At 36.0% G+C, this 14,257-nt stretch overlaps 1 protein-coding gene across 3 annotated transcripts in view; it reads left to right on the top strand.

Annotated features, from left to right (window-relative positions):
- CDC5L (cell division cycle 5 like) overlaps positions 1–11,552 on the top strand; it is a 44,350-nt gene extending 32,798 nt beyond the window's left edge. Inside the window, exons 14-15 of one of the 3 annotated variants that reach the window (XM_058554238.1) lie at positions 6,835–7,047; positions 8,012–11,552. In XM_058554238.1, coding sequence (XP_058410221.1) covers positions 6,835–7,047; positions 8,012–8,116 — 318 coding nt within the window. In that variant the 3' untranslated portion in view covers positions 8,117–11,552. Of the gene's footprint in view, positions 1–2,857; positions 5,559–6,834; positions 7,048–8,011 lie in introns of those variants that run through there. The other 2 variants (XM_058554237.1, XM_058554239.1) reach the window with 2 other exon arrangements.
- The last annotated feature ends 2,705 nt before the right edge of the window (positions 11,553–14,257 follow it).

Genomic DNA, 14,257 nt, shown 5'->3' with positions numbered 1-14,257 from the left:
GGGAAGTTCCCAGTACTTTGGAATGCTCGCGCTCTCAAATTCTGCTCTCTGCCATGACCCTTAAAGGCATTGACAGATTTCTTGGTTCTTTCTAGCAAGAACTCTAGAGCTGGACCACAGAGCTCCTTGGTACAACCGTGTTGCTTCTGTTATGCCTCAACATGGAGTTGAATTTTTGTCATGCAGTTTGTGTGTTTCATTTCCTAACTTATGCCAGTGTAAAGTGCTTGTGATATTGCTTTGTTGGTACATTGCTTTTCTTGGAGAGGTTTTTAGTAAGGTTTTGCCTTCCTGCTTAGCTTACTTTGCAGGGATGCAATTGGACTGTTGCTAAGTCTGATTAGATGCTGACAATAATCGCCTACTTGTACCTGCATCTCATCAATATAGAGAAAGATCACCGATAAAACCGAACGCTATTGAGCAGTGTAGAGATTAAAGAAGAGTCACTCATGGATTCATGTTTGCAAACATTTTGGTGGTTGAACCACATCTTTACTACTATAGGATCATATTGCTGAATGATGGACTAGGAAGTGAAGCTGCCATCAACTCTATATTTATTTTGGGTATCCTTAAACGTGTTTTTCCAGTGGTATAAGGTTATATTCTGAGCCCCCAAGCAAGAGGGATGCTCTTAATGTTTCTGAACCTCACTGTAACAGACTTTAACTGAAGACAGTATTGGAGACCCAAGGATAATGTGTTTATTTTGGAATTATTTAAGCTTAGTAACCTTAACAAACTTAGTGAGTTTGAAAGTAACAATTACACTTTTATAAGTCCCATACAGCCCCCTTTTGTAATGACCCGAGGAAACACTTATGGTTCCACTGATTCATCTCCTGGGGACCATCAGTTTTCCATTGGTCTCTGGCCAGTCTTTTTTAGACAGCTTCTCTTCTATGCGTTTAAAAAATAACATTTGTAGGCATTTTTCTAAAAATAATACCTGTATTTTGTAGAAAACCTTAAAAGAAATTTAAAAAATAAAGAAAAGAAGCCTACCATCTAGACATAATCACCTAAAAATTTTGGGGTGTGTGTGTATATATAAGATTGAATATGATAGAAAAAGATTAATATATATATAAACATACATGCCTATGTGTGGATGAAAGGAGGAAGGTGTTTAAAACTAAATTGAGATCATTATTTACTACTTTGTTCGTTTAATAGTATAATATTGTAAGTATCATTTTAAAAAAAACTGATCACTTGCTCTCATTTAAAGTCTGTGGCAAAGGTTAGCTTTGGTGAAATCTCCAAATTATTACTCTAGTTGTATTCTTAGCTTCTTAAAAAGTTGTTAAATAACCTTTTTTCCCTGTAAAATTTTTCTGAGAGATGTTTGTTTTCCCATAGTTTTATAGCTTGTTAAGAATAAAAGAATTAGGAATTTAAAATTATAAGCTGGGGAAAGTAAAAGCTTTTCTCAAGTGTCAAATAAAATTCTTACAAGTGGGTATGTACAAGTTAATGTCTAAATCAGGGAAAGAATGATGGGCAGATGTATTAATTAAGATGTTGTTTACATGTGTCCAGAATAATTTGTTTTTTGGGCAGCTGTCTGGTGGCATTAAGCCATTTACTCCCACAGCTTGAATTTCTTCAGGCATGTTTGCATTTCAGGGGCTGAGGCAGAGAGGACATTTGGTTTATTAGTGGGGTGGCCTAATGTGTTAGATTTTTCAAGTAGGGCACAACTGCATAGTTTCATCACTTAGTGGCTGGGTGGCCTAGGGGGAGTTACTTAACCCTTCTGGGTCTCAAATTTCCTTGTCTGTAAAATTTGAGTGGATAATAGTTTGTATCTCATGGAAGTGAGAGTTTGAGGTAATGTAAGATTAAATGAGATACTGTGTGTCTAGAAAGTACAGTCATGTGCCGCAGAACAATGTTTTGGTCAACAATGAACCAGACCCCATAATAGACGATGGTCCTGTTAAGATTAGTACCATATAGCCTAGATGTGTAGTAGGCTATACCATCTAGGTTTGTGTAAGTACACTTTATGATGTTTGCACAACGACGAGATTGCCTAATGATGAATTCCTGGAATGTGTCCCTGTCATTAAGCGACGCATGACTGTGGCAAGTTGTAGTGAATGGGAATTCTCTCCCATGTCTCTTAGGTCTTTTCACCCTTATCTAAATTGAATTAAACTTGGTTTGATACTATGAGGTATCAAAAGTAACTTTACCTTGAACAACAGGGTGGCTAGGTTGTTATTCTATAAATTTTGATGAATGTCTGAAATTTGAGACATGGGTTGATTTTAGGAGAGAGATTGAGACTTAAAGCTCAGATTTTGGTTAGTGTAAATGGATTTTACATAATTGTGGATTTTAATTTAACATTGCATAAATACATTTTAGTATATTTAAATAGTTGACATACTTGTAAATTTTAATGTCTCCATTATATTTCATTTTATTGATGTTTCATGGTTGGTGGTGTATGGTCTTAACAAAATAATTAGCCTTTGGAGTAGATATTAAATTTGAATTTTAAAGAACCTTTTATTATGAGAATTTTCAAATATACCCAAAAGTGGACTGGTATAATGAGTTCTCATGTATTATCACCCAGCTATGGCAGTCATCAACTCATAGCCACTCTTGTTTCATGTTATTCTCCCTCCCCCATTATTGTGAAGCGAATTTCAGACATCACAAAACAGAATTACCATGCATGAAATTTGTCATCTTGGTCTCCTTACACATTTATATGTAGATGTATTCTCATTTATCTCTTTTTTTTGTGAGGAAGATCGGCTCTGAGCTAACATCTGTGCCCATCTTCCTCTATTTTTTTTTGTATATGGGACGCCACCACACATGGCTTGATGAGCAGCTCATCGGTCCTCGCCTGGGATTTGAACCTGTGAACCGTGGGCTGACAAGCGGAGTGCACGAACTTAACCACTGCGCCACCGGGCTGGCCCCTTATCTCCTCTTTTGATTTGAATTTTACTGTTTTTTTGGATATAGTCAGCTTTAATTATATCAAGTGTTGTCCTCTTCTAAATACCTAATAGTTATAGTGAACTTTAAGAATATTAGAAATCTTGTGCTGATACCTATTTAAAGCACAAATTTCCATTGTCCCCATATTTGGGAGGCTTGTCTGGTGACAAGTGAATGAAGTACTTAATTCCAACTCCACTACTAGCTTTGTTAGATGTTTAAGAAGACTTTCAAGTGTATCTGTAAGTGCAGATAAGGATTTGAAAAAACATTTTTGAGAACTTTTGGTACATCAGTTGTAAGATGCAGTGCAAGCTCTGTAAGCCAATACTGTTCAAAATCAGTTATCCTTCAAGGTGGTTGCTAATGCTTAATTGTGTGTGTGTTTTTTAAAGGGCTTAGAAATATGAGTCTGGTTAAATCAGAGTCTTCCTGATTCTTTGTATTTTAAACAATAAGGTTTTATACTCTGTTGGACTTTAATGTTGTTTCTGTGTGTATATGAGTGTGGGATGGGGTTGTTGGGGCTGATTTAAGGTAGTTCTGTCCCATGTATGCATGTGCATTTCATGCTTGAGATTTATTGGCTAGAAAAAGGCCAGACGTTATAGGTTAGTTTTTTTCCTCCTAAAGTGTATTATGTGATCATAGGTTGAGCATTTTTCTTCCTTTACATTTTAATGGTCAGATGGCAGATGGAAGATAACTAAGCTAAAATAGAATATTAAAAGCCGTATTCCATTTCTGCTCTATACTTTTATACTGTCTTTCTATAGTTATTTGACTAAATTAATTTTTTCCTGTACTTAAATTTTTTGCATAATTTATTTCCATATTTGCTTAGAATCTTAGCACAATAGTCGAGCCAGAAGACTTATAAAGCTTGAGCTAAGTTAAATAAACTTGTTGGCATTAAATGGAAGCTAGCAACTTTGCAGTTTTAAAATGTTTGGTGGTTTGGGAATAATAAATGACTCAACTATTTGAGGTGAGGTAAGTCCCAGATACAAGGTACCAATCATACTAAATGTGCCTTGGTGGCTAATTAAACACTTTCTGAGCATAAGTATTATGCATTACAGCAAATTGGAAATTGAATATTAATGGAGTGCAGTGTATAGCTAATTGAATTATCTTAACCAATGAAAATGATAATTTGTATGACTAATTTAAAAAAAGCACTCTATGTATTAATTTGAAATTATGTGCTGTTAAGGTTTTTGGAATGTGTATTTGAATTCACATGTGATTAGAGTGTCTAATGTTGATATTCTTAGACCATGCTGAATTATAGTATAAGGAACTTGATGCAACTCATGGATTTAGTTGTTCACTTACTGGGAATGAAAACTTTTTGGTATAGGTCTAGTTAAGAGAAAACAGCTGGCATCTAGCTTCTCTAATGACAATGGCTGAAACAGGATTCTCTATCCTAATTGCCTATTAGAATCGTCTGGGGGCTTTAAAAATACAAAGCTCTGAGACCATTTAAATAAGGGTGTCTGGGTTTAGGGTGCTGGCACTGGTAGATTTTAAAAACTCTGCAGGTCATTCTAAAATTCAGCCGGGGTTGAAAACCACTGGCTTGAAAAGACGTGCTCCAGTACTTGTGGCTTGGTGTGGCGATCCTCAAGAGGCAAACTGCTCACTTAGAGGAAGGAATAGCTACTTTTCCTTGCTTTATTTCCAGGAAGGGGTCCACACCATTTTTTATTAAAGTTGGAATTTTAAAGAAGGTTTTAAAGCCTCATCCTTAGTCTCTTGGCCCATTGGAGAGGAGAGCAAAATGGTTAAACTCTTACTACCTATAAAATAATTGTAATCAAAGCTAACATTTGTTGACTGCTTATTCTATGCCAGTCGCTGGGCAGCTAAGGGGTTTTATGTACATTATCTTATTTAAGCTTCCTAATAACTTTTAGCAATGACTGCCATTTTATTGATGGAGAAATGGAGACACAGAGGTTAAATAACTTGCATCAGCTCAGAACAGCTGGGTGGCAGAGCTGGGTAGAAAGAGGGACTGACTCCCCCACTATACCGTGGTGACTTCACCCAGTATTTCCAGTCACTCTTAGAAGACATATCATTGATTTGTTATCTGTTAGAGGAAAAGGGCTCCTTTATAAGGGACATTATTTATTCATGGATTTATTCTTCAAGTGAATTGCAGAGGAATAAAAAAGCTTATTAACTCGTACAAAATGCTGAAGATATGAGTGGTTTTAAAAGAGCTTTATTTAAATTAATTTTAGATCCATCTCACGTTCTTAAGGCACACACATGCAACATGTCTGTCCCCCTCTCCCTGTAGGCTTATTTGACTTTGACTTTTAATAAACTAAGCTGGAGATGGATAGATATGAGGTACTACTTTTCCAGTAGAAGTATACTTTTATATTTTGAAGAACACTTTCTTTTTTGGTTTTCTTATATATTCTAATCATAAAGCATTGAGAGTGACATATTTGTTTTTAAATCAGATGTTATGCATTGAAATGGATGTTTCCAAGTTGTTATCATGGAAAGTTATATATTTGTTTTGGTGATTATATTGTTTCTAAATATTTAAAAACATCCAATGTACAGTTTTCGTGTCAGTGTTTCATATTCAACAGTATTTTTCTGTGGTGCTATTTCTGCGTATTTACCCCTACTCCCACATTAGGTATCTCAGAGAAAAAGTATTTATGTTGTCACTGTCTTCCTTGTTATAGGGTGCTCTCAGTTGCCTTATTATGAATCACAGAGTATCATTTGGGTACACATTATTCTGAAACTACTTAGTTTTGGTTGCTTATAGAAGTCACTTGATAGAATCAGTTTGCGGGGAGAGAGAGGAAGTTGGAGGGAGGAAGGAAAGGACAGACAGACAGAAAGAAATTAACACAGATGTAATAATTATTCCTGGGGCTTTGACTTTACAATTATGGCATTGTGTGTTGAAAACAAGTATTTGCAGATCACTATGAAGCGATTATATTGTGGGATGTAGAATATACACCTGGAGAAGGTGTTGGCTAATAGGATTCTGCACTACACACCTGCCCCCTTCTCAGCCACCTCTCCTTGGACCCTTTAAGATGGGACTTTCTCTGCCTTGCTGCATCAGCTGTAGAATTTTGTTGAAATCTTCCTTCTGTTAATTGTCCCACTCCTGTTATTTTGTGAGTTTATATGTTTTTAATTATTTTCCCTAATTTAAGCATGATCTGAGAAGGCAGCCCACCTGTGCTCAATATACGTATTTACTAGGAAAACTGTCATTTCTCTTAATTTTATGGGGTCTTTTTACTCCTCAAAACTTAAGAATTTTTTTTGTTGCCAATTGTGATATTCTCTTTCCTTTATGGGGTTTATGCCAAATTTTGGATTATAACATCATAAAAATAATCTAGTAATTTTATAGTTTGAGGCGTTATGTTTTGATCACAACTATGGTACATTAATTGGGTATTAATTCAGTTATTCAATTGTTAAAAATGTACTAGATGTATAAAATAGAAGCACATTTTTGAGATATAGATGGTGAAGATGGGTTGCCGCCAGTCCCAAAATCAATGCGGATTAATGATAGTAGAAGTCATTTTCAGAAGTAGAGAATTTCGTGCTGTAGAATTCAAGCCTGCTTTGAGATTGAATCGTGGGCGAAGTTATAAATAGGTTATTTAGGACTAACCTGTAAAACCCTTCAGGTGCAAGACAAACCCTTCTTAAGCCTCTTTTTGTGTTACAGTAGCTGAGGTATAAGGAACACTAATGTGCTTTGCTTTGAGCAGTGGATGAACCAGTAGAACCTTTTTAGTCCTGTTACTTGGCCTGCTTTTCTCATGTGTGCTGATGTGATCTCTCCTTGCCCCCCAGATAAACAGGGGTCACATGACGACAGAAGCCAAGAGAGCTGCAAAGATGGAAAAGAAGATGAAAATTTTGCTTGGGGGTTACCAGTCTCGTGCTATGGGGCTCATGAAACAGTTGAATGACTTATGGGACCAAATTGAGCAGGCTTACCTGGAGTTACGCACTTTTGAAGAACTCAAGAAACATGAAGATTCTGCTATTCCCCGGAGGCTAGAGGTAACATTCTTGCCTTGCAGCATTGCTTAGAAAGAGACCTGCAAAGAATTATCAGGACTTTCCCTTTTTTTCCCTTCCTGTGCAGGCTGTCTTCTGAAGTTGATACTGTCTGGCTTTTTTCAGTGAGAGCCTAAAGTTTTTGGCTTTCTAATCTAGAATTGCCTGTGTGTAGATGGATAGACCAGGCCAATTGTGGATACAAAGGCTTTTCCTTTACTAATTTTCTGTTTTTATATATGCTATGAAATAGAATATGTAACCCTTGTGATTTGTCCCCTGAAACTTAATTGCATCCCATTCATATAGCTCTCAGAGGTACATTAAACCAGTGTCTTTTTGTTTTGTAACTTAGGATGCTGGGAATATAGCTAGTCATTCCAAAGCATCAAATTCCTTTGACTAGATTTGATTTAACTTTATTTGCCGAGTGTACATGATACAGATAAAGGGCAGCCAGGGCTTATTTAAGTGCATTTGTGGGTATTGATAGGACAATAATGGCTTGTTTATTTGAGATAGCAGCAGAGATTTTACAACCAGATGGTAGTCATATAACCAAATCAGAGAATGGCTGCAGTACAGTCATGTGCCACGTAACGACTTTTCGGTCAGTGACAGACCACATATACGACGGTGGTCCCATAAGATTAGTACCATATAGCCTAGGTGTGTAGTAGGCTATATTGTCTAGGTTTGTGTAAGTACACTCTATGATGTTTGCACAACGACGAAATCTCCCTAAACACCCATTTCTTAGAATATATCCCCATCGTTAAGTGATGCATGACTGTACTAGTTTTGTAGCAAAAGTAGTTGCTATTTTTGTTTCTCTTTGGGAATACTTACCTCTTAAGAGTCATGACTTAACTCAGCTGTTTGTAAGATGAGAAAGTACCTTAAGATATTTTTAGTTTTCAGTGTGCTTACGTATGAAATAATTGTTTAATATTTTTTTCTTTTCAAGTGTCTAAAAGAAGATGTTCAGCGACAACAGGAAAGAGAAAAGGAACTTCAGCATAGATATGCTGATTTGCTGGTGGAGAAAGAGACTTTAAAGTCCAAATTCTGAAGCATAGTTTATATTCTGTCACAAGATGAATTAATTGCTGGTTTTCACACTCTGGAAGGCTGAAACTGATGTTTATCTTCATTGACAAATTTGCCCACGATCTGTGGTTTTTCAGTTGTTTATTTTAAATGATATCGATCTTACACATTCTATGTGTAAAGACTTTAACTCCATAGGACATTTTAGGGTTTAAATTATTAAGACGATCATTCTTTTAGCAGTGTCATATTTGCAAAATTTTTTCAGTTTGGCCTTTAATTTTAAAAGCCTGATTTTAAAGTGCTGCCTGTAACTAAACTCTTGAATAAAAACAAAATATAAAAAATTGAGAATGTAGCCTTTTGTTTGAAGTAATTAGATACTTAAGAGTGCCCACAAACCAGCAAATATGTACTCTGTGTCATATTTAATGAGTAATTCTTGGGTAATCAAAATGGCGATCCAGAATCTTAACTGAAATCCTTAAGAGGCAATGCTTTTGTGGCTTTGTTAGTTTTGACTGTTTTAGTGTAGAATGGTCATTTCTCTGTATACTGACAAGATAGATTAACTTTTTAATAGCTCAGTTTTTTTTTTCAGTATAACTTTAGGGAAGGTCTCTTCTCTGGCCAGCTACTTACACAGTTTATGGATTAGGACTCAAAAGATTTAATTTTTCTTGACCTGTTATTTTCTTGTAAATATTTTTTTGACCGGCGCATTTTAAAGAGTAATTTCAACAAGGCTATCAAATTTTATTAAAGCTCTGTGTTTATGTTAAGTCTATCACACAAGTGTAGAATTTGGGGTATGGGTAAAGGTGAGAAGATCTAACTTTATAACAATTCATATGAAGTCATTTAGGACAGTATTAATTGGCTGCAAGTTCAGTCTAGGCCAACAATGTGTTGGACTCACCAAAAAAGTTTGCCCAATCTTAGACTACTAGGGACTAAAGGGAGGGAAGAAGGGATTCCTTCCTTCCTTCCTTCCTTCCTTCCTTCCTTCCTTCCTTCCTTCCTCCCTCCCTCCCTCCCTCCCTCCCTCCCTCCCTTCCTCAGATATTTATTGACTGTATACCCAGTGTCAGAGTCCTGGAGATAGAAGAATGAATAAAATAGGTATGGTTCCTGTTTTGTGGCGCTTACGGTCTATTGGGAATGATAGACAATTAAAATTCACGTTTATTGAGTGACTCTTCTTATGTGATTTAAGTGTTGTAGATGAACAGTTATTGAGACAAAGTTCCTGCTCATGGAGGTGACAGTAGTAGGAGGAGATACTAAACATACAGAGAAAAGTATCAGATCATGAACTTTAGATTCTATGGAGGGAATTAAAATAGGGTGATGAGAGATAGTGACTGGGTGGCTACTTTAGGTTGGATGATCAAAGAGCTCTCTGAGGAGATAACATTTAAGATAAGATGTGATTGGCAGTTTAGAAGGAGCCATCCTTGTGAGATTCAAGGGAAGAGCCATGCTGGCAGAGTGAATAACTAGCACAAAGCCCCATTGGTGTGTTTGAGGAACAGAAAGGAGGACAGTGTGGCTAGAGTGTCAAGAAATGGCATTTGTATAAGGCCTGGTTGTTATAGGGCCATATATAAGGCTGTGGTAAGGAATTTGAATCTTACTCTATGGTGGGAAGCTATGAGAAGATTCTAAGCAAGGGAATGACATGATTAGATTTGTTTTAGAAGCATCCTGTGGCTGTCCTGTATAATGTCTCACCAGGCTGAGTTAATTTAGGAGCCTGATGCAGTAATCTAGGCAAACAGTAATAGCAACTCAAACTAGGATAGAGGCAGTCCTGATGGAGACAGATGGAAAGATTTGAGCTGTAATAATTCTTTAGTCTCATCAGACCATAAATTTATATTTTCCTGGTATCTAGTCACTTAATTCTAGTACTTCTTTCAGTAACTTCATATGAGTTTTCTAGGAAATACTTTGATATCATCTATGAATAATGATAATGTTTGTTCTAATAATTTTATTTAATTTTTATTACATGTTTTGTTGGCTGAAATGTTTAGAACAATGTTAAATGATGATGATGATGGTAGACGTTCTTGTTTTGTTTCTGATTTTAATGAGACTATCCAAAGTGTTTTACCTTTAGGTTGGCTGTTTTGAGTTAGATATTCTTTATCTAGAAAGGAAATATCCCTCTATTTTTAGTTTTTCAAGAATTTGAATTGGGAATGGCTCTGAAATTTTGTCACATATACTTTCTGGATATCTGTTAAGATGATCATGTAGTTTTTTTTTTTCATTTGATTCATTGATGACATATTAATAGATTTTCCAACATTAAACCATCTTTGAACTTCCGGGGTCAGATAGATTAATTAAAAAAAATTTTTTAAAGAGATTTACGGTTTACTTACATCTTATGTAGACTTGAATTGTATGGATTTAAAAATAGTTGATCTAATAATATTAAGAAAGACTCACTTTGTTTTCAAAATTTGAAGTGATGTACATACTTAGAGCCTAAAGAATTGCATCATTTCAAAACTGGCAGCCTCAGTGCGTTTGTAAACTGCTCACGATTCTGCCACACAGCAGCGCAGCTTTAACTGGTGAACAGATGCCATCAGCCTTCGTTAGTGTACTGCAAAGCCCGGCGTTCTTGACCAGAACCACTCTTGAGAGTGATTTTGGTGACTCTCTGAACATCCACATTGATCATGTTCTCTTACAGGCATTCATTAAGTGGTGGTGTTAAAACTCATGTTGAAAAGCATGTTCAAGTCTCAGTAACTTTGGGACAGAAATTAAATGTGATAAAGAGCCCAAAGAAACCACCACTGTGAGTGAGAGTCTCATTTGAAATATTAGAAATAATGCTGAGATAAGAAAAAGCATCTCAAAGGAAAAAAATACACTACAGTGATTATAGACTTATACTGTCCAACCATGCATCCTCTGTTTTTACGTTTATTTTTCTGGGAAAATTAGTTTTGAAATACTTGATATCTTCTGGAATGCATTTCTTCTAAAATATATCTGCCCTATGGGTACTACAGAATTTGATTTGCTAATAATTAGGGAAATTGCTTTGGTCTTTTGGGCTGCCATTGTCTAGGTTTTAACATGGGGATTTTGCTCGCTCTCTAAAGTGAATAGGATAACTATATATTTTTCTGTGATTAAGCAGTTCTGTTATAGTATGGCAGTGATTGGTTCCATGAAAGATTGAAGGACCATGCTTATAAAACTTCTAAGTTCGGAGCCCTTTTTGGAAATAATTTCTTGATATAACTATCAGTTTCTTCTGTGATTATTAGTATGTTTTCTGTTTTTAAATTTAAATTTAAAATTTTCTGTTTTAAAATGTATTTTTCTTTTTGTGTTTATTATCCACTAAATTTACATAATTTATACTTCTCCAGAAAACTTTTCATTTTGTTGAAATTTAGTACATTAGCAGAGAATTTTAATAGAAATAGGATAAAAAAATCTCATTTCTATTAAATTTGCTACTTTTAAGTTATAAGAAATTTGCCTTTTCTTAATTCTACCATGTCTTATTTTTTCCTTGATTAGACTTGCTACAGGTATCTTTTTTCCCTTCAAAAAAACTAGTGTTTGGATTTGTTTATCAATTGTGATTTTGTTTTAAAATGTATTACTTTCTCATTTTATGTTTATTATTTCCTTTGTTTTCTCTGTAATTTTTTGAGTCTGATGCTTATTTTTTATTTTTGTTTGTATACAAATGAATACATTGAAGGCTTTTGGTTATCTCTAATTTTAAAAATGTTCACATCCCAGCTATGTTGATGTGTCTTGTGTTCTAAGTAGGTTTATCATTGTGTTTTAAGTTTTTGGTTCAATAATTAAGAATATTTAAAAATTTCAGTGTGGTTGGCTTTTTTTTTAAATCTCTGCTACTTGTAGGATTTTTGCCTTGTGGAAAGAAAATATGGCTTATGTAGTTTCTGCTTTTTAGAATTTATTGAGGTTTTGGGGCCTAGCATTTTAAGAAAGTGTTCTGTGGATGTTGTAAATGAAGGTTTATTCAATTTGTGTGGGACAGGTGAACATATAGCTGTTCAACCACTTTAATTATGTTATTAAAATCTTATTTTCTTATTTTTGGTTATGAACTACTATAGACTAATAGTATTGTCTTAGAGTCTCCTATTATAGTTATTTTTCTCAGCTTCATCTTGTTTGTCTAGAGCTTTTGCCTTATATATTTTGATACTGTTATTTAGTATACAAATACCTGTGTCTGTTAGGTACAATTCATAAAGAAGACTTACTAGTTTAAAGTTACTGTTTTTGTCCTATTTATGCTTTTTGCTTTGAATTTTACTTTCTTTGATATTAGAATATTTCTTTGTTTTGGTTTATATTTACTTGATAAATTGTTGTCTGTCCTTTTATTTTTGACTTTCATATAATCTTTAGTTGTCTTTTAAGCAGCATGTCCTGTTGGATTTTATATTTCAACCCATTTGGAGAGTCTTTGCATTTTAATAGAGAGTCTAATGTATTTGCTTTTATGTTAATTACTGACTTTGGTCTTCTGTGATCATGTTTTATGCTTTCTCACTGATTCCTCTCATTTTCTAAATGGACTGTAATTTCCTGGCTTTAATTTTCTTAGTGATTTAGAAAATATACATCCTCTTTTAAATTTTGCAAATGATTGTGGTATCATTTAGGGTTCAGGAGAAAGAAACCATACCAGTAATTGGAACAGGGAAAATTCAATATGAAGAATTATTAATTAGTAACAGGGAATTAGCCACTAAGAGGGGCAAAGACATCTCTAAAGAATACAGGAATAGCAGATGTAGGGAGCAGTCATGTCTTGTAGATTGAGAGAACGCCAGGAAGGAACAAACTTGGAAGAGCCCTTTCCCGCCCCACAAGGCTGAGATTCAGATCCCAGTGAAGAGGGTGTGTTTGGCCTGCTGGAGGGACAAGTTTGTGGAGGTGCCACGGTTTGGGGTGGCAGGCAGGTATCAGGGAAACTTGCCAAGAGGTTACTTGCTGGGGTGCTGGTGACACTTGCAGGAAAGCTGCCTGCTGGGGTGCCAGCAAAACTCTGGAGGATGTGTGCCACGCTGTTTCACACGTCGCTGGCAGAGAAGCCTCCTGCCGGTGAGAAAGCCACACTCTGACAGTGACGCTGTAGGAGCGCAGAACCAGGAGACGGTGAAGCCCCTTCCGCTTGCAGTGTCCCTCCAGTGCCTTCTATTTACAGTGCCTAATACTGTGTCCGCCGGCAAAGGAGAAATGTTGATAGGTTACAACTCCAGTATCACAAAGTGGGGCAAGAGGATGGATTTGGAGCTGACACAATAACCATTGTTCTTCCAAGTCCCACTCAAGCCTGTATTTTTCTTACTGGCTGAGTAAAGAATGAAGCTGTTGTCTGAACTATTTTTAATTCCACTAACAGCTCTTCACACCATGGTCAGGGGACTGTTTATGTATGTCTCCAGGGAAACTCCAGGGTACACATCCTGTTTCACTTTTCAAAGCTGTTGATTTCATCTGCTTGTTGTCCCTGGGAGCCAGTCTTTGGGTTTGGATCCGAGTTTTTCATCTCTCTGCCTGGCCTTGTGCTTAGAGCATTTGTTGGAGTGTTTCCTTGGTTCTTAATTCTTCCTGCAATCGTACTTTATTTTTTTAGGTCCCGTTTATTCCACATTTGCAGCCAGAAATAAAGCCAAGGAGGAGAGTTCAGACAATATTGTCTCTTATAAAAAAGTTTATTTTTATCAGTAATACATGGATATGTCTACAAAATCAAATTCTGAGATGATGATGATGGCCGGAATCTCTTGGATTTTTGGATTTTCTTACTCTCCACGTAAAAACATAGCAACCAAAAACCCATAGACAACGTTTACCACAAAGCTAGATGACAAGATATCCCCATGGACTCCAAAATATGAGTGGGTGAGGATAAACCACCACCAGACACAAGACCTGTGTGCTGTTGTGTCTGTGCAGGGAAAATTAAAGGGAGGCAATGGGGCATCTAACACACTGAGAGCAGGAGAACCCTAACGTGGCCAACAGGTATTCGTGGAAGGAGTGGTGGACCAATTCGAGAACAGTGGCTAAAACTGGCAAGGCTTTTGCCCACTGCAGTCATGGGTGAGTGAAAGGGAGTAAAAGTTTGAAGGCAAAT

Source organism: Diceros bicornis, chromosome 14 (assembly GCF_020826845.1).
Source record: "Diceros bicornis minor isolate mBicDic1 chromosome 14, mDicBic1.mat.cur, whole genome shotgun sequence".
NCBI classification, from domain to species: domain Eukaryota; kingdom Metazoa; phylum Chordata; class Mammalia; order Perissodactyla; family Rhinocerotidae; genus Diceros; species Diceros bicornis.
Note: the sequence above shows the minus strand (reverse complement) of the source record. Positions and strands in the feature narration are given on the sequence as shown.